The sequence below is a fragment of the Bicyclus anynana genome, chromosome Z (genome assembly GCF_947172395.1).
Source record: "Bicyclus anynana chromosome Z, ilBicAnyn1.1, whole genome shotgun sequence".
NCBI lineage: Eukaryota > Metazoa > Arthropoda > Insecta > Lepidoptera > Nymphalidae > Bicyclus > Bicyclus anynana.
The window spans coordinates 20,023,682-20,045,476 of NC_069110.1; the positions used below are offsets into that span (position 1 = coordinate 20,023,682).

The 21,795-nt window shown below is 37.7% G+C and overlaps 1 protein-coding gene across 1 annotated transcript in view; it reads left to right on the plus strand.

Annotated features, from left to right (window-relative positions):
- LOC112048660 (gamma-aminobutyric acid receptor subunit beta) overlaps positions 1-21,795 on the plus strand; it is a 211,616-nt gene that overhangs the window by 162,820 nt on the left and 27,001 nt on the right. Inside the window, exon 4 of the mRNA XM_024086296.2 lies at positions 2,948-3,064. Coding sequence (XP_023942064.1) covers positions 2,948-3,064 — 117 coding nt within the window. The remainder of the gene's footprint in view (positions 1-2,947; positions 3,065-21,795) is intronic.

Here is a 21,795-nt window from a genome sequence, read left to right on the forward strand (position 1 = left end):
CGACAGCTCGGCAGGCGATACACCACTCTTTTTACCATCATACAAATTCTAACGTTGGAAAACGGTCTACAATCGAGAACCTAATTGTATTATTATTTAACTAACTTAAATTCAAAACTTTAAAAAGTAACAATTTATTATTATTGGTTATTAGAAAAATAACTAATAAAGGAAATATTTGACGCCACGATAGTTTGATAATTTTGAAGATTTTTGTTATTTTTTTTTTTAATTTGATATGATTCATAACATACGAGTATTTTTTTTATTCGTAAGTTGATTCGTGGTTTCATTTTAACAATTGATTATTCCATGACGTTTTCCAATGCTAACAATTATTACATTATTTAAAAAATGTACATAAATATAAATTGGCAAGCAGTGGTGTACCTTACCGGGTGTGTCACAATTATAAAGACATACAAAATTGTACTTGCTACTAAGCATTCCACAAAGCAGAACACTGTCGTTTTTGCTCCATTGTTGTTATTTTTGTTTTGAGCTTTTTATGTTTTTGAGTAGGTATCTGTTGTGACTGTGGGTTTCTTACTATTGTCTCCCAGATTGGCGATCAAACTTCTTCGATATCGCAACTCGCAATTTTTTACTTTTAAGTAGTCTTGCTATGAATGTATTTAAATGTTTGTACCGTTGTCCAGTGAACTCCGGTTGGACGAGGGAACTTTATGTTTATGTTACTTACTCCATATTATTATTTCATTTAATTTTTAGTGTTCACAAAAATATGATTTGTCTTTTTGGTTGGTAACTGTTGCTAAAATTTAAAGAAATGAGAAATTAAAGCTCGTTCGTTCGATCTTACATAGTCAGGCTACATATTTGTGGAAATCAAAGCGAACCAAAATGTTTTGATGTTTGATTTAAATGAGAAAAGCCAAAATACCCTTGATAACGGTTCCAAAGAACAATGTGTAATTTATCTAGACCAGGGTGTATGACCCCTAGTGGAAACCAAATCAAGGGGACTTTCAAAGTCACTTTACGACGTGACCCTATTATGTGTCATATATGTCATCGTTAAATGTGGTACATTCACGAAAAAGTACACGCAATTATTCGAGATCTAGCAATTGTAAAAAAAAAAAAATATTTAACTATTACTTCCATTAAAATATATTTTACACGCTTTATTTTAAAATCGGTCTGTTGCAAATTTGTTATTACAATGCCCTTCCTTACGTTTGCCATCTTATGTACTACTTCAACAGATTCTATTATTAACAGGATCGGATGACATGAAGCTTGATAATAATAAAAGATTTAATAAGAAAATAGTTTAAAAAAATATCTTCTCAACGGTAAAGTGGTCGGACTCTTCACCGAGGGGTGGTAGTCCGATCCCCGCCCCGTTGGTCTATTGTCATACTCTCTTCTAAAACAGTATTTCCCGACTAGTTGGAGGGGATAAAAATATTAGTCATATCGAGACATGGCAATTGTAATGATAATTCTTATTTCTAATTTTGACTGATTCCAGTTATCTTTTATAAATTAATTTAATGTGATTTGTAAAGACATAATCAAAAATAAAATAATAATGTAAAAAAAAAACTACAAATATTTTTCCTTAAATAGCTCCGATAGTTGCGCGTACTTTTTATATTTGTATTTTATATCATTATTTTGTATATTAACTGTTAAATAATTGACACATGGCAGACGAAATTCATTTGTTCCAAATTCAATGTGAAACAAATTCATTTTCATTTATAAATGTTGCTCGATCATTACTTAAGCTCCGTATTCATTTTAATTACATTAAGTATTCCTTTTACTTAGCATATTACAATAATTTCTATCAGTGATGTAATTAAATATTTATCTTTTATATCGTAATTTGTTCAATATTGAATACGTTGCTTGAGCTTTTTATGGTGGCCTTGTACGTATCTAAACATAATGTTTATATATAGTGAATACTCGAGTATTCATGCTTATGGACAAGGAAAAATACCGTTTGTCTTTTTCTCTTACTGTAAATTACGCTAAAATGATTTTTTTATTACAATATGACTACGACCTGTGAGTCTAAAATTTAAATAATAAAAAAATATAACCAATACCACATTATTTTGAGAATTGCAAAGTGGAAAATATTGTGTCAGGAAGGGAATAATAACATTATACTATAATATCTATTAATTATTTATTTACGAAACGTGTACGTGTAAACCACGTGTAAACCTTGTACTAGAGCTGTACAAGGTACCACCACGTGTAACCACGTAGTAGTATCCCAGTCATTTAAGGTTTTCTCCTCAGAATGTCCTTAGAACGGCTCGCGATTTGTCTGGCACACGTTTACTAATACGGTTTGTAATGTTTCCTTATTCATACGATTCGAAAGTCAATAATATCTTTATTTCGAGTATTTACTAACAAATTGTAACATCAAAAGGCATCGTTCATTGTCGGTACAAAAACGGAAATTATTCGATAACTAAATTTTTTGTATGATTAAGTCACTGTTTTAAAATGCATATGTGATTAGCACTACCCTCAGTACTATATGTCACTTTTCGCACGCGTTGATAGAATGTTAATATTGAAACACTATAAGGTCATATTATGAAAAATATTATTTTTTATAGTGGTCCAATTGAGACATTTACCTACAGCAAGCATTTCTAATGTAAACTTTACAGTTATTAAACAGTAGTATTACATATTATGAGTTTACTACAATATTAGCAAATATTATAGTGTTTTTATATTCGATATCCTTGCTGCCTAGGTGCACAACAACGAGCTAAGGGTACTGCAAACAAATTCGTACAAGACCTAGGCTGCCATGATGTCAAATCTTTTTCAAATGTTCACATTCATAATTAAAAGCTATCACGATCAATGTAAACGAGGTGTCATGCATTGTGTGTATGTACTTGAATGTTCAGAACAGAATGCTTTATACAATGAAATGTTTCAGGACTTTACATTGGATTTCTACTTTAGACAGTTCTGGACAGATCCAAGACTTGCATATAACAAAAGGCCTGGCGTAGAAACACTGTCAGTGGGCTCCGAGTTTATACGCAATATATGGGTAAATATACATATTTTATAAAGAATATTTGTCACGTGTTTTATATATGACCATTATTCCCATTCCCCTCCAATTAGTCAGGGCATGATTTGTATAGTTATTAGGATAAGTTAGCTTAAGTTCCATATTGTATTATTAGTCAGAAAAGGTGAGAATTGAACCCACGACCTCTTGGCGTTGAATCGGCCCCTTCATCGTTGAACTATTCAGGCTTAAAAATTATTAAGAAAGGTAGTATTCATTCTTTTGTTACTAGCGGTTCCGGTTGTCAAACAGTTAACACGATATATTTGTGCTCTTCGAAAAAGTAATGGGGATGATGATTAGGTTTGAATATATTAATTTTTATTATGCATTCGGATAATTATGGTCATTGTTAACTAATTTATACATAAAAAACAAAGATTGTCTGGATATTTGCAAAATATTATAAAATTTCAAATCTATTAAAAATCTTTTGTCGTAATTAGATGAAAATTCATACAGTTTTAGCTCGCTTACATTAAATATGACATTTTTTAATACATAAACTATAAACATGAACGCACAAATAACAAAGATATGTACCTACGACGTCATTAATTCGTTCCATTTTGTATGAGGCGTTTTTCAGGAATCTGCGACAGTACCGCAATCTGACCCTTTAAATCCCTGTAGCTCCGAAAGTAATGATCGCAGATACCCTGTTACTTTTACAAAATTGCTTTACTAATAGCATACTCTTAATTTATATACAATTAAAAAAAACTCTCATCATCCCTATTATATCCAAAATATTACACCAAAACTTTGATAATTCATAAATACAACATTCAAGTGATACATACAATCCCAGGAAATTATCAGGGCGCAAGAAATATAATTCATAATAGAAACAGTTCAAAACCACGGAACAGTGACAAGTAAAAAAAAAAATCTATGCCAAAGTCTACAAAGTGTGGTACCAACATAATAGTAGAGGAAACCGGGATCCTAAATGTGCAGTTTTTTATTTTTTATGAAGGCTTACGTTTGACCACTATCAGGCCTGATGGAAAACAATGATGAGGTCTAAGATGAAACGCGCTTGCCTAGAAGATACCCATTTACTCCTGCCTTGAAGGTGCACAAATTGTACGTGACAGGAAACACAGACAAAGGAAGGGCATTCCATAACTTAGCAGCAGGGTTATTATGTATCTCGGTGTAGTTACCATTCGTATATTCAGTCACTACATCGTTTTTCATCGTATTTTTGTTTTTGCAAATATCTAACATGGGTTTATCAACGAAATTACGTAATTATCGTCATTTTACGTAAAGTTACATTAGTATAATATTGAAAGTAGCAAGTATTGACGGTATTTTAACAAAAAACTGGTATTTACGTAATTTTCTTGAAATATTCATAATAGATTATTCGTAAAACAAAACATCATTGCCACTTGATGACTAAAATAGCGCAGTCAAGGCCATTTCGTAGAAATAACCATGTTAAATTATCACAAAAATTAAAATACGACGAAAATCGATGTAGTGACTCTTTGTTTGAATGGTACACTGAGATACATAATAAGGCCGCAGTTCTTATTAGGAACGTTGACGCAAAACGTTTCGTGCGGGTTGACTGGACGTCAACAACGAAAGGATGCCATTTTTCACGGCGTCTCACTGTTCTGTGGTAAAATGGGGAATGAGGAACGATAGGCGACGTTGCGTCGGTATCGTAGACTTTGCAATTTTAGCCGTGTCAACGGTTCATCTAGCGCGACGATCAACCGAGTCTAATGCAGCGAGTTGGTATTTAGCAGAGCCATCCCGTAGGTGATTGCTGTACTCCATGCTGGTTCGAACCTGTGCCTGATATAGTTATATATAGTTACTAAAGCGCCATAGGGACTGATTAGATTTGGTAGATTCATCAACCCATATTCGGCTCACTGCTGAGCTCAAATCTCCTCACAGAATGAGAGAGGTTAGGCCAATAGTCGACCGCGCTGGGCCAATGCGTATTGGCAGACTTCACACACGCAGAGAGTTAAGAAAATTAAATTCTAAAAAATACACACAACTGAAAAGTTGGAGGAGGCGGACCGGATTCGAACCTACACCCTCAGGAAACGAAGGCAGAGGTCGTATCCACTGGGCTATTACGGCTCACTGGTAGATTAGATGATAGGAAATATACATTATTTCGCTTTCAGAAAAAAAACTTTGATTACGTCAGCTTACTGGAATTATCAGAAAATGTTACCGATTATTTTTAAGATTATTTCTTCAAAATAAGTAAAAAATTAACCGCACTTATGGCTCGAATATTGAATTATAAGGGCTTTATTTTGTTACTTTGGAACCCTCCCATTCCATTACTTTTTAGATATACTAATCTGCTATATACTAATATGCTATATACTTATCTGACGTGCTGTATGAGTATTTTTGAAGTCAATTTATTTTTTGGTAAACTAAACGTATCCAGCAATATAGCTCATACTTGGTGTAGGTACTCAACAACGTGCAAGGTGCAAGTCTCTTATTCAACTGCCACGCTCGAGCTACTGCAGAAATCCCCTCTTCGGCTCTACTATAACAAACTAAATACAACCTGTATATTATTATCAAAATACCCTGTAGATTGAGGAAATACAAATATTGCCATACCCCTTTAAGAAAAACAAGGAACAATAACCTACTGACGTTTAAAATTTTTGGAACTCGTTATTGTTGTGACTTGTAATTGAACTAACTTACATTTCATAATAATCAAAGATCGGTGAAAAATCGGTGGCATTTTTAATTACGAAAATACAAGAGGAACTTGACAAACAGACAATAAATAATATTATGGAAACTATTAGTGCTAATCGTATAATAATGTATATAACTATTGGTACTTACTGCTGAAAATCGACGAGCGTTTTAAATTTTTTAAACATTTGAACCACTACAACTTAATGAAGGTCTAGAGTCGATCTAATGATGGATCCGAAACAGACGAGGGAACTCTTTAACAATTTACAGTAACTACCTTGTGATTGGGCTTGATTGATTCATATTGATGAGATGATTCCACCTACATGGATTATGACTATCATTAGAGGTCTGATGATGAAGATAAAGGACAGGTAATGGAATTCCTCAACTTTTTACAGCAGCTAAATTGTGATTGGGTTTGAATAATTTATATTGATGAGGACTTTCCACCTAGCTGGGTTATGAATGTCATTAGGGGTCGGATGATGTAGACAAAGGACAGTAAATAGAACTCCTCAATGGTTTACAATAACTACCTCGTGATTGGGCTCAGACAATTTGTATTCATGAGGACTTAGCAGTTAGATGGGATGTGACTGTCGTTAGGAGTCTGTTGATGAAGTCAAGGGACAGTTAATGGAACTCCTGGACGGCTTACAGTCGCTACCTTGCAATTGGGCTTCAATTCAATTTGTATTCAATTTCAATTTATATTGATAAGGACTTTGCACTTATATGGGTTGTGATAGCCATCAGGAGTCTGGTGATGAAGACAAGGCACAGCTAATGGAACTCTTAATTGGTTAACAGTAGCTTCCTTGTGATTGGTTTTGATCAATTTGTATTGATACGAACTACTGATTCTACCTAGATCGGTTGTAACTAGTGTTCCTAAAGACTCCAACCCTTTAGCCCTGATGTTGAGGACTCGGAGTCTTTTTAGGGCTCGGCGAATGGAGAGCCTTTTAAAAAGACTCGAGTCGTAAGAAAGGCTCGAGCCCTTTTTTAGACTCGAGTCCTATTTCAGGGCTTAATTACCCGACTGCAAGAGGGGTTGTTTTTCGCGCGTATCTTGTATGTATGTATGTATGTATGTATGTATGTATGTATGTAATATTCTTTATTACCTCATAACTTCCAAACCACTGAACGGATTTATGTAATTAGGATATCGTTAGATTTGTCTCAATAACCCAAGTGTTCTTAGATAGGTGAAACTAAAAAAAAATAACAAGACGGCTGTAAGACGCTATAGACTCGAGGTGATTTTTTTTCCTAATATTGCAATTTGTGTATCAAATTCAAGAGTTTTTTGTGAGGAATCTAAAATGGTACATCATGGCTATGTTTAAAAAAATACTACAATTAGAAAAACGTTATTTATTAGTTATCTATACAAAATACTCGAGGCAAATAACTATAGATGCGAGCAGGTTTGTGAAGTGAAGTTATAAAATAGACTAAATTAAATATATTGATTATAAAAATCGGCTAAGTGCGAGTCGGATTCGCCCACCGAGCGTTTCGTAGATTTTTTTGAATATTTGCTTAACCTCGGTTGGACGTATAAATTATCGTACTTTGTAATAAACGTAATAAACAAATCCGAAATTAACCATCTATCGTAACTAAAAAGTGTGAAATAAATATATTAATTAAAGAAATAAAAAAACCCGACTGCATAAAGTATATAAAAAACAGAAAAGAAAAAAAACAAGCTCAGTCCAGAAGTATAGAAAGCAATTAGAAAAATGCCGGGACCTTAGATATTGGATAGAATGATTTTCGTCCTACATTATTTAATAGGTCCCGACTGTTTTCTAATTGCTTTCTACACTTCTGGACTGAGCTTGTTTTTTTTCTTTTCAGTTTTTTATATACTTTATGCAGTCGGGTTTTTTATTTCTTTCATTAATTTATTTGTAGTCGTAGTTTAGACTCTGGTCTTCTGATTAAGACTAACCTTTTTATTGGATCGAGGTTTACAATGAATTGGCAAAAATCGCCATTTAATATTTTATGTTTATTTAGCGATATTTCTGTGTTTGACATACAGGTAAGTTATTATTTAAAAAAACCGCCATTTTGAAATTTCGTATTCCTGCACCGATTTTGTTCAAAATTGATATTTTTGAGCATTGTATGAATGGTGATTTTATACTTTTTATTTTATTAGTTTTATACTTCAGATTCTGAAATATAAAATCGCCATTTTGAGATTTCTTATTTCTGCACCGATTTCTTTCAAAATCGATATCTAGGCATTGCATGAATGACGAAAACAGATTTAAAACTCCAAATTTAAAAAAAACTCTCATCAAGCCCTTTCATTCAATACTCATATTGTAGGGATGCATAGAAAACATAGTCTGCCATATTGGATTTAGAATAACGTCACACAGCTTACCATACATTCTCATCCATAATAAACGTGTGTACTAAATTTCTTCAGAATAAAAAAAGCCTAAACTCTTTAGGACTCAGAGTCCTTTAGGCTTTTAGCCTTTTAGCCTTTATGAAAAGACGCGAGCCTTTTCAAAAAGCTAGTCCTAAATTAGGGCTCGAAGTTCTAAAAACGAAGACTTCTTGATAGAAGTAGACTCGAAGCTAAAGAGCTATTTACTCTTTTAGCTCTCTCTCAAGGGGCCTAAAAACAAACAGAGGCTTAAAAAAGAGCTGAAGAACGCACCACGCTCAAAGCGCTGGACCGATTTTGCTAAGGGTAGGGTTAGGGTAGGGATAGGTTAGGGGTAGGTTAGGGGTAGGGTAGGGTAAGGTAGGGATGGTGTAGGGTAGGGTAGGGGTAGGGGTAGGGTAGGGTAAGTTAGGGTAGAATAGGGGTAGGGTAGCGGTAGGGCATGGGTAGGGTAGGGGTAGGGTAGGATATGGTAGAGGTAGGGTAGAGGTACGGGTAGAGTAGGGCACGGTAGGGGTAGGGTAGGGGTAGGGGTAAGTTAGGGGTAGGGAAGAAGTATACATAAGTAAAAGAGAACCTTGACCGGGTCCGCTATTGAATATTATGAAAAAAATTGTAGGAGGGCATTTATTTAATTATGACCGATACTGAAGCCTAAAATCCTTTATTGTTATTTTTTGTCTGTCTGTCTGCCTTTTTTGACCGGGCGCTGATACCACTAATTGAATTCAAATAAAACTGTGCCAAGTTTTTTTTGAGACCATAATACGAAGAATAATACGAAAATAAAATCAAAAACGGGTGAAGTATGGGTAGAAAGTTTATATGAAAAGTCCCTCATTAGGTACATTTGTAAATGTAAAATGATTAGTGGACTATTTATCAGGTATTCGTTAAAAAGTTTGCAAATATATAAATAGACGGATGTGTTTGTAAGTTGACATTGATTTTTACGCGGACGAAGTCGCGGGCGTTCGCTAGTAATATTATAAGGGCTTAAGCGTTTGTTAGTTTGGTTGAACGCGCTAATCTCAGGAACTAGTGGTCCGATTTGATAAATTAATTCAGTGTTAAATAGCCTATTTATCGAGGAAGGCTATATAGTAGGCTTTATTATCCCCGTATTCCTACGGGAATGGGAACCACGCAGGTGAAACCGCGCGGAGTCAGCTAGTTGTAATATAAAACCAACCATAACTTTTAATTTTTTGTCAGAAAGAGTATATTTTGAAGATGGATCCAAATAAATTTGGAATAACAATACCCTAAAGGAAAACAGGGGATGATTGATTTTTTACCCATTTATTATAATGTAACATTATAATGTAACAAGTGGGCCTGAAAATGAACATGGCCAAAACGAAAATAATTTGTAATGCTCATGTATCGCTCCACAATTTCGAGAAAGAGGTAAACCAACCGAATCCAACTTGACTGGGCTGCATTCGGCACTTTGCGACATCTATTCATCCGAAATTTCTCAGTGCCTGAAGACAAAAGTCTTTGAACAGTGCGTGTTGCCAGTGATGACCAAGCATAACTTTTTACTGAGTGATCTGATTTAAATATTTTTTATTGGAAAAGGCAGATTCCAAATACGGTTCCATATAAATTTGAAAAAACAATCCCAAACATAAAAGTAGAAAAGCAGGGATGTAGATTGTTTACCCGTTAATTTTAATGTAAGAGCATAACTTTTTAATAAGAGGACCGATTTTGAAAATGTTCTTACCACTAGAAAGCCACTATTTCTAAGTGTTATAAGCTATATCTTATTACTGTATTTTAGAATGCGGGAACTACGCGTGTGAAACAAATATTAAAGAAGGGAAATTTCAAAAAATTAGAGAGCTCGCATTTTTTTTTTACATTTCTCTATACACTATTACACATTTCCAAAGTTTATATAAAGATTCATTGGAGGTTTTACCATTTTTATGTCTAACGGCACTCCTCTAATAAAGGTGTATCGAAAGTATGATAATTATTTAAAAAAAATTACAACCGACTTCTAAACACAAACGGTTCCACGAAACTAAAAAGGGAAAACTAACATTAATAGTATTTTCCACCACTTCCACAGTTTGATCACTTTAAAGGAGGAGTCAAGCCGGTGATATATTAATTCAAGGCGGTACTATCATAAAGATTTTTGTTTCTCAGACATTTTTTTTTATTTTATGTGATTTATTCACTAACGTGTGAAATCAACACCACACGGGCTTGGGACTGACTTCAAAGTGAACCGTTCGTTCGTTCAACCCATATTCGGCTCTCACTGCTGAGCTCGAGACTCCTCTCAGAATGAGAGGGGTTTGGCCAATAGTCCACCTCGTGCCAATCCTGCCTCCGATTCCGGAGGGTGTGGGTTCGAATCCGGTCCGGGGATGCACCTCCAATTTTTCAGTTGTGTGCATTTTAAGAAATTAAATATCACGTGTTTCAAACGGTTAAGGAAAACATCGTGAGGAAACCTGCATACCTCAGAATTTTCTTAATTCTCTGCGTGTATGAAGTCTGCCAATCCGCGTTGGGCCAGCGTATTGGACCATTGGCCTAACCCCTCTCATTCTGAGAGGAGACTCGAGCTCAGCAGTGAGCCGAATATAGGTTGATAATGAGTTTATATTGATAAGAACTTTACATCTATACCTATATATATATATACAAATAACATTTAGAATATTTATATTTCGTAGGGTTAAACGGGGAGTGATGTATACGAGTAAAGATTAAAGTAAAATTTTTAAATTTTGTTTGGTTAATTGTACGTAATAAGAAAAACAAATGTAAGAAAATAACATCGTGGTTTTATAATCAAAATGATTACTATTGTTTTACACTTGTAATATTTTACCACTAAAAATACTAAAATAAAATATTTTATTAAAAACATACAACCGACTTCAAAATCACAAAAATTTTTCTACTAAGTGGTTAAACGTTTAAACCATAAAGATTTAGGATTTTTAGGAACGGCTTTTTAACGCAGCACTAACTTGGTACCGCCTTCATACTGATCAGAAGGTAGCACATACGATGTTATTTTTACTTTTTAGTTTAGTAGAAACATTTTTGTGATTTTTAAATCGGTTTTACTTTTTTTTTTTAATAAAGTTTTCCCTTTTTAGTTTCGTGGGTACGTTTATGTTTTGAAGTCGGTTTTAATTTTTAGGGTTCCATAGTCCATGTCCACAAGAAATACTTATAGTTTCGCCATGTCCGTCTGTCTGTCCGTCCGTCCGCGGCATAGCGCAGGACTATTACTACTAGAAAGCTGTAAATTAGTATGACTATGACATGAAAAATTTAAACAAAGTCGTAAAATAAAATCTTGAAAAAAAGTTACTTAAATGACAATAAAAGCTTGTCGCGCAATTTGAAAATAAACTAGTACCAATCTAATTATTTAAATTGATCTGGTAACTTTATTATATTTCCAATTCTAATTTAATGCTGATAGATAATTTTTCATTTAAGTTGTACATAATGAGGTTATAACTTGATAGTTAAAATGTTGAAAGAAAAAAATATTTTCTTCTTTTTAGAGCATTTTAATAATAGCTTTTTTAAAAAGTTTTTTTACTTATAATTTATTATTTTAACTCGTAGTTCTTGTATATGAGTTTTAATGGCTGAGATAAGATATTGTACAATTATGGTGAAATTAAATCTGTTTACTAAATTTAATCGGTTCAGTGGTTAAGCCACGAAAAAGCTTCCTAAAAAGGAAAGTGGGTCCGAATCCGGTCCGGGGCATGCACCTCCAACTTTTCAGTTGTGTGTATTTTAGGATATTAAATATCACATGTCTCAAACGGTGAAGGAAAAACATCTTTTTTTTTTTTTTTTCCTGTCTGAGTAGGTGCCGATAGCTCCCTGCGGAACCACTACGGCGTCACCGGGGGGGTTGGGCGAGCGCAGAAGCATCGCCTGATGTGACCCGAAGGCTGAAAGAAAGATAGAGGACGGAACGGCTCTCTAAGGGCGTCTCCTATGAGACTCGGACCTCGGCTTAGAGGGCCATTCTGGAGGAGGTAACCGTGACCTGAGTGAATCAGTCCGGACGCCCCCAAGATCGTGAGTTAGAAAACCCACGTCCGGGTGACGTTAGATATCGGGAACCTCGTCTTCGCCGGCGAAGACGCTGTGCAGCTTGTGATTGTGTTGCCTGGGAAGCATTGTCGGTTGTTATGTCATCGTCTGGATCGTAAAGGACGTTCTTGGGACGCCTCTGCTTGCAGTTAGCGTTTAGGTTGGGAGTGTAATTGCAGGCCTCAACCACTAGTTGGTTGGGATGGATGGCAGCTCTGTCAAAATAGTTTTGAGAGAGCTGTTTCATGTACTTAGCTATTGTCGGTAATTCTAGATCTCTATGGAGGTCATTATTGCGTAAGAACCACGGCGCGCCCGTGATTTGACGCAGAAAACGATTTTGTAGGGTTTGAAGCGGCCTAAGGGTCGCTTTGGGACGGTGGGCAAACACTACACTAGCGTAGGTTAAGATCGGACGGATCGTAGTTTTATAAAGCGTTAGCTTTGAGCGGAGGGACAATTTACTTTTCTTATTTATCATAGCGTAATGACGGTGCATTACGTATGCGGCCTTTTTTCTCGCTTTGTTAACGTGCATGGAGAAGCTCATGCGGTTATCGAAGGTGACGCCTAGGTACTTGGCAGTACGTTGCCAGGGGATGGGTGCTCCGTAAAGGGAGACTTCTTTGAGTCCGGACTTGAGACGGGAGACTGCTTTGCCAGTGAAAAGCACGGCTGCGCTTTTCTCTGGGTTGACTTCTATACGCTAAAGGCGGAACCATTTACCTATAATGTCTACCGCCTTCTGGAGGCGGGCTCTAATGTGGACCCGGTTTACTGCCTTCGCGTACAGTGCGGTGTCGTCCGCAAACTGGGCGACGTGTACGCCCGGGTGGTCGGTGGGAATGTCGCTTGTGAAGAGCGAGTATAAAAGCGGGGAGAGCACGGAGCCCTGAGGGACTCCTGCGCGAATCTGTCTGGGTGAAGAGAGAGTGCCGTCTATACGGTACCTGAAGGTGCGGTTGGACAGAAAGCTGTGTAGCAAGCGTACCATTTTGTTTGGTACGCCGAAACGGTTTAGTTTGAATATCAAGCCTTCGTGCCAGACACGGTCAAACGCTTTAGCTACGTCAAAGAAGAGCTCCCCGGTGGCGATGGGGTTATGAAATGTATTAAAACCGGTTAGAATGTGCTCCGTGAGGCGGTGCACTTGATGAACACATGAGTGTTTACATCGAAATCCAAACTGTTGTTTGATGAGAAGTTGCTTTTCATCGCAAATGGCTTTGAGACGATTCAAAATGATTATCTCATACACCTTGCCAATGGTGTTGAGAAAACTAATTGGGCGGTAGCTAGTCGGGAGGTCGCGGAGTTTACCAGGCTTGTGGATGCCAATGACCGTAGCTTCTTTCCATGCGTCTGGGAAGGCGCAGTGAGCTAGGAGAACATTGAAGATGTTCACCAGGAGGTTGATTATCTGGACCGGGAGAAGCTTTAAAGCTTTGTTGCTAATCGTATCAGGCCCCGGAGCCTTCTTTTTGCGCAAGCCCTTGATAACCGCAGAGACTTCCTCGCATGACGTAGGGGTAATTTCGAGTCCGTCCGGGGGGCGAGATAAGATAGAAGTGAGTTCGGACTTCACTTTTTTCGCGTGTGATTTTACAAATGCCGTAGTGCTTGGAGTGCACTGGGTTTCCAGACTGTCGGCTAGGCATTCGGCCTTATCGATGTCCTCGATCGCGTTTGGGAGGCCAGGGCGTTTGAGAGGTGGGGTGGCTGCGAGACGGTCGGCTTTGAGATATCTTGCCACGTCGTAGAAGGCTACGTGCGATGGCTCGAGCTCTCTCAGTCGGTCGTCCCATTGTCTGTCATAACGCCAGCGCAAGCGACGCTTGCACCGTCTTCCGAGAGTCCAAAGTAGACTCGCGTTTTGTCGGGTCGGTTCAGATTCGTAGCGTCTTTGCTGGGCGTTTCTATCCGTTAGTAGGGCCCGTAGGTCCGACGACAGGGGGGCCTTGCTGAAGGCAGGGACCTCCTTGGTGCAATCTTTTATTGCTTCGCGAATGTGACCGTTTAGGTTTGAAGAAGCTGCGAGCGCTTCGCTTAACGTTTCTATCTCGTCAGGGATTTGATCTAGGTGCTGTGAAGCCAAGGACTTGAGACGCTCAGAGAGTCTCCCGTAATTAATTATAGTTTTGGTCGGGGGGGTCGTGGAGGGCGGGGAGCCAAGTTGCAGTATAACTGGTCTGTGGTCCGAGTCCGAGGCCAGATCCGAGAACACCTCCAGAGGACTCACTTCAAGAGTGATGTTCTTTAGGAGTGCCAGATCCAGTACGCTCGGAGTTTGGTTTCGTGTGTCCGTCAGTCTCGGGTACCGTGTTGGTTTGTCGGGGGTTAGCAAAATGAAATTAGCATCGTCGCGGTTAGTCAGTCTTCTTAGAGTGTTGCCGCTAGTATTATTATAAGCGTTAAACCAACTTGTATGTTTAGCGTTAAAGTCACCGGCCAAAATGACGGAGTCACTTAAGGAGAGGAGTGTCTGAATGTCACTCTCTAAGAGACGTTTACCGCAGGGTTGGTAAACTGAAACCAGTGTGATCGGCGGATGGCCGGTCATACTGACCTGACATACTGAGACTTCCATGTTAGTAAGCTCGGGAGGATCGAGAGGAGTGCAGTGAAGAGCCCTTCTGTGATATATCGCTGTACCTCCCTTCCTTTGGGTGGTCCGGTCGTTTCTAATCATTAGGTAATTCCCTATTTTGGGATCGCGAAGGCTAGGTTTCAAGAAGGTCTCTTGCACCAAAAAGATGTCCGGTTTGTGGTCGCTTATCCATTCGCGGACCTCGAGTAATTTATCGGTGAGCCCGTCTGCATTGAAGAAGCCGACAGTCAGGGAATGTGGTTTTAATCTACCGTTATGAGCCATTTAGAAAATTCTTATAGTTTTCGATCGCGCGGAGCATGATACTGTGCTCGCCTATTGCCCTTAGGGGGTCTACTTTATATTTCTCAATGAAGAGATCGTATTCTTCCATACGGAATACATCCGAGAAGGAGTAAGTCGCGTAGGAAAAACATCGTGAGGAAACCTGCACACCAGAGAATTTCTTAATTCTCTGCGTGTGTGAAGTCTGTCAATCCGCATTGGGCCAGCGTGGTGGACTATTGGCCTAACCCCTCTCATTCTGAGAGGAGACTCGAGCACAGCAGTGAGCCGATGTCAAAACCAAACTTATAAGGAGTATGTATTATATGTAATTAAACTATTTCATTACAATTTTTACACACCAACAAAAGATCTTTACACTAAAACAAAACTGTTCAATATCACGCAACTATACACATACAATACCTGTCTCATAATTTAAAAAATCATGACCAACACACTACATTCTACTATAACATTTAAGCATAGGACTAACAAACTCAATCTCAGGAATAAATATAAAATCAATATTTGGCGACCACGGACAAAAACCTATGGAAATAAAAACATATTATGTGAGAGTGCTCAGTTATATAACAATCTGCCAAACTCCATTAAGGAGTTAAACAACATAAAAGCATTCAAGAAATCGATTAAATCCTACATCCTCACAAACTTGGACAAAATATTGAAAAAACAATGTAATTAAAATTTTGTTACAATAATGCATGCTGTCTGCAAAAATGGCGATATGTTAACTCTAAGTTAAGTGAACAGTACGTTCTTTTTTGGAGAAATAAATATCTTTAAACCGAAACATAATGAATCATGCATGAGTTTTTTGAAGGTACTTGTAGATCACTCGTGATCAGATACCCAGAGCCTGCTATCATGAAATGAAATATAACAATACATTATTATACTATCCTCCATTCATTGGATTACAGCCCTGAAACAATCTTAAATTACGACTCTTTGGTCAACATACTAATGCATGAACTTGAACTTATACTCAGATCTCTGTAACATATTGAATTTAAAATGTTAGTCAATTTTAAGTAATTATTTTTCAAATTTAAAATGTCCAGTGGAATTATGCGAGTGCTTTTTTATTTTAATTTACTCAAATACTCATTCTGTCATAGACGTAAAAGTATAAGAACCCTTTAGTCCACCGTGTCTTCTCACAACGAGCTAACTTCAGCTTTGACTGTATAAAGAAGTTCTGGTCGTGGCCGTATATTTCTTTTACAAATGTCTGACAAGTTGTCAGATACCCTATATATGTATGCATAGATATGTATAAAGTTTAGGGTAGTGTTTTAAATTTGAATATTTATGGCAGATAATGACATGCCAATCGAACCTTCAATGAATTGTGTAATGTGAGTTTGACGCACGAGTCATTACTTATGACATAGTTATTTAATAAAATGTAATTGTGGCATATTGCACTAAATTTTAATTTTAATTTGATTTCATTTAATTCATATAAAGTTATATAATTTCAATTTAAAGTACTTAACGTGGAACAGACTAAATTCCACTTCTGATAACGGAGAAGGAGGAGTAGCCTCAGAGCAGGTTCTAAGCTTCAAGGATGGCAGATACACAAAGTAACACCATCAATTAATTACCAGAACAACCGCATAACTTACTAATACAGTTCTACCCTCTAACTACAATATTGATCAAGTATAGCGGTGATATTATCAGATGTAAACCAGGATCAACTTGCGTATAGCAGTAAAGCAGCCACGAGTGATCACGGGCTGGCAACCGCTAAGAGCAGGGTTAAAGGATCCATTTACAACATGTCAACGCTCCCCTTCTCCGCTCGCATTGACTCCCAGTTAAATCACTAACAATGCAATGGCCGGACTATACAAATAACTCACCAACTGAACTTCCGAATCACTATCACTATTTTACCGTTGCACCATCACTATTTAACTATGACTGTAAAACAAATGGAAGACGACTATCCATTTCGAGAACACGATTGCAGCTCAACTGCTCAACTAGCAGACTACAGTGGAAGCAGGGTGCCTCACACTGTTAAGCATACCGGCTACGCGCCATGTGGACGCGATGTTATTAGACGAGAGTCACACGACCAACCTTTTACAGTCTTATTTATTAAAACAGTAAATAATTAAATCCCAATTACATGAAATACTGATTCTAATATTATCATAATAATTATTGACTTTGCTAACCGATCAAATAACTCACTCACCAACATACTTAATAAATTTGCATGCTGGTTTTTGTGGCATTAACCATTATTATTGTCACTACCAAACCCACTACCACTACATTGTCAATGATATAATCTGCAAATAAATCAAATGAATCATTGAATTAAAATGCTGAATTGTATTGAATTAAATCTGGATATTGGATAAGTTGTATTCAAACCAACGACATACATTGTACCTACGGTATATAGACTTGATTATTATTGTCATTCTCACGGTTGATAGAAGATTATGTGAAAACTTGTCAAATAGTTGCTCCTCGCTTAGCATTGGGAACAACTATTATGAGCAGTTTTTGTGAAAAGTAAAAGTGTTATAGTTTTTGTTAAACTTATACATTTTGAATATAGTTTAACACAAACTATTACACTTTTACTTTTTATTAACTGCCATCCAATATTTAGGTTTCATTTAATTCAATTCAATTCATCATTCTAATATCTTACGTCAATGATTTATTTGCAGATTGTATCATTGACTACATCGCTATTGCTAAAAGATGCAGATCATGTGTAAGTAATACCAAAACCTATCCTAGGGCTGATTGTGGGAGTGATCGTTGGTGGCAGATGTAGCGTTAAAATTAAAGAAGTGCTCGCGAATAGTTTGGGAACCTAGAAAAAGACTTGACCGAAACCAACTAGCAGTATTCAACCAATGCATGGGATGAGAAAGTATCGAACCTGAACATAGACTGCAATATTGACGTAGACCGCAACTGGGACTCAATCAAAGAAGACATACACACAGCTCGAAAAGATAGCCAAGAGTTAACGGCAGACGCTCCTAAAAAAGAATGGATAACAGAGGAAACTTGGAATGCCATTAAACAGCGAAAAGATCTGCTAAAAGGCAAAGTTGACTTTGACTACTATAGATATCACGACATATCAGCGACTATTAAACGCTTATGCCGTAGATATTACGAGAATTATCTGAATTTCATTTGTCAGGATATTGAAGACCATGCTCGTAATTTTCAGACTTATTTCTTAAAATTAAGAAAACAACAAAAGAGCTCAAACCAAGGACCTGGGCTATTGAAAACGATGAAGGCTCACTACTGACTGAAATTGATCAGGTAACAGAGAGGTGGCGTTCATACTGTGAGGATATAGCCAACATCTCGGCCTCCGGACGCGCAAGGTCAAAAGATATCTTCAGTAGAGAACCCAAGATTCTTGATTCCGAAATCAAGAAAATGGGCGTTCCTCAACAACTCATTCGCAAACCTATACAGCGAAGGCGAATCCATGGTGCGAATCAATGATATAATCTCTGGATCTTCTAAGCCACGAAAGGGCGTAAGACAAGGATGTATTCAGTCTCCCATTCTATTGAATATCTACGGGGAATACATAATGAGAAAGACCCTGGAAGCATGGGAGGGAGGTATTTCCATTTGGGATGTTAAGATTAACAACCTACGGTACGCCGATGACACCACGCTTTTTGCGGCATCTGAACAGGAACTTGCTCACCTGTTCCGCAAACTAAAAAAACTAAAAAAAAAAACAAAAGGCAGAGAATGAGTTAGTCGGACTTAGCATTAATAAGTTAAAGACAAAAGTTATGCTAAACGACAGAACGGGGAAAGAAGCGAGAACCGGACAGCTCTCAGACCTGGAGTTTGTTAGTGAGTTTGTCTACCTCGGGTCCTTACTGTTAGACAGAAGAGAAAGACAGCAGGACATTAGAAGACGCATCCAAATCTCCAAAAATGCTATGACCAAACTATTAAGAATTTAGCAATTTGGCAGAAAGGTCTCCAATAACACCAAAAAGAGTCTCGTTAGAACTTTAGTCTTCTCAATTTTCCATTATGGTGCCGAAGCCTGGACGATAAGGGCCACAGACAGAAAGAAGATAGAACAGATATGGTGTTGGAGAAGAATGCTTCGTATACCGTGGACCGCTAGAAGAACAAACATCTCGATACTGAAACAGCTTCGCATTTCCACTAGACTTTCAACTGTATGTTATCAGAGGAATTTGAGTTACTTTGGCCATATAGCTCGTGGTATATTAAGGTGGTAATAGTGATGGGCAAGGTGGAAGGGATACGACCACGCGGCCGATCACCTACCTGCTGGTCTGACCAGGTTAAGTCACTCACTGGAACAACAGCCATTAGAAAAGATGAGGACCGGACTATGTGGAAGCAAATTGTTAACAACGCATCGAAGGGACTGCAGTGCGGACACGACCTTCAATGAAGAATACGATCAATAAGAGATCATTGATAATATAGTGGTAGTAGAGTAGTGACTATAATAATGGTTAACGTCGCAAAAACCGGCATGCAAATTTATTAAGTATGTCGGTTAGCAAAACTTACGATAATTATTGTGATAATATTAGAATCAGGTTTTCATGTAATTGGGATTTAATTATTAACTGTTTAAATAAATGAGACTGTAAAAGGTTGATCACGTGACTCTCGTCCAATAGCATCGCGTCCACATACGCGGCGCGTAGCCGGTACGCTTAACAGTGTGAGGCACCCTGCCCCCACTGTAGTCTGCTAGTTGAGCAGTTGAGTTGTAATTGCGTTCTTGAAATGGATAGTCGTCTTTCAATTTGGTTTACAGTGATAAATAAATAGTGATTGTTAAATAGTGATGGTGCAACGGTAAAATAGTGATAATGATTCGGAAGTTCAGTTGGTGAGTTATCCGTATAGTCCGGCCATTGCATTATTAGTGGGCTAACTGGGAGTCAATGTGAACGGAGAAGGGGAGCGTTTACATCTTGTTAAAGGATCCTTTAACCCTGCTATTAGCGGTTGCTAGCCCGTGATTTCACTTGTGGCTGATTTAATGCTATACGCAAGTTGATCATGGTTTACATCTGATGGTATCAGCGCTATTTGCTTAACTGTGAAAAACCATTTGCCAGGTCTGGCCTATTACAACGTACGCCACCAAAAACCATGACCGGTAGGACTGATACGGAAACCGAAGACGGAATATCTACCGGAGATGAAGGGCCTCGAGTGCCAATCATGCGTCCCCTTACCTTTTTCACGCCAACACACCAGTAAACAGAGGAGATTGGAAACGTTATAGTTGTCAACTCATTGGTGGAAAGACAGGGGCCTGATAAAAACACCGCCAACGAAGTTATACTAAAACTTAGAGAACTACAAAAACTCTGTGGTAGTGTTATGGATGTTAGTAGGATGAAAGCAGAGAAGGACGACGACGAGGTAGAACGAACTCCAAAAAGAGCTAAAAGAGTTATGACTTTAGAAGACAAAGGTACAAATACGTCGACCGAAGGTGAAACAGGACTGGAATAGGACGACAACCTAGGTACGGAAACAGATTGGAAGGAAATAAAACGAAAGAAAAAGACACAAAACACGGAGAGTAAAAGATCCGATGAAAGAGTAGGAAAGCCAGAGGTAAGACAAGTTAAAAAGAAAACTGATATGGCGGAGAACCTAACACCAATAAACTTGAACTCCGAAAATACGCAGATGCCGAAAAAGAAAGGTAAAAGTTATAAAAAACTTCTTACCAAAATGGAACGAAAAACACCTAAAGCCAGGCCCAAAGCGTTATTAGTAGAAGTTAAATTGAGGGACTACGCCAGTGTGTTAAAAGAAGTAAAAGCGGGATTAGGAAAGAAGGAAGTCCTCTTTTCAAAAGTGAGGAAGACAAAGAAATGGAATAAATATTCTTCTCGAGATAGATAAGGGACAAGACAAAGGAGTCTTACAGGTAAAAGAAAATATGACTATGTCTTACCTTAACCATGAGGGCATTAAAATAAACAACCGACGTCATTATAAAAGGGATGGATGTCACGGTTGAAAGAGAAGAAATAGAGGAAACGCTCAAACAAAAAGTAAGAAAGTCCCGTATAAAGAGTTTGTGGGAAAACAGCTACGGGGTAAAAACAGCCATAATCGAGCTACCGAGAAAAGAAGCTGAAAAATTAACTTAAGAAAAGAAAATTACAATAGGCTGGATGAGAGTCCCAATCTGCCTACTTGTAAAAAAAGAGGTGTTATAGGTGCCTGCCTACGGACATATTTCCATAGGTTGCCCAGGTCAGGACCGGAGCAATAAATGCTACAATTGTAGAACTGAAGGCCACAAAGCAACAGGCTGTTCAAACGAGACGTCCTGTGCTATATGCAAGGATAAAGGTCACAGCAACAGCAACCACTGAATTGGCTCTAAAAATTGTCCATCTTTCAGAAGAGAATACAGCCAAAAAACGGGGTACGAAAGCAGGGAGTGGAGCACCAGGCTGAATCTTGAAGGTGCTACAAATTAACCTCGACAGAACGCGATCTGCCCACGACCTGCTCGCAGTGACTGCGATGGACCATAACATAGACATC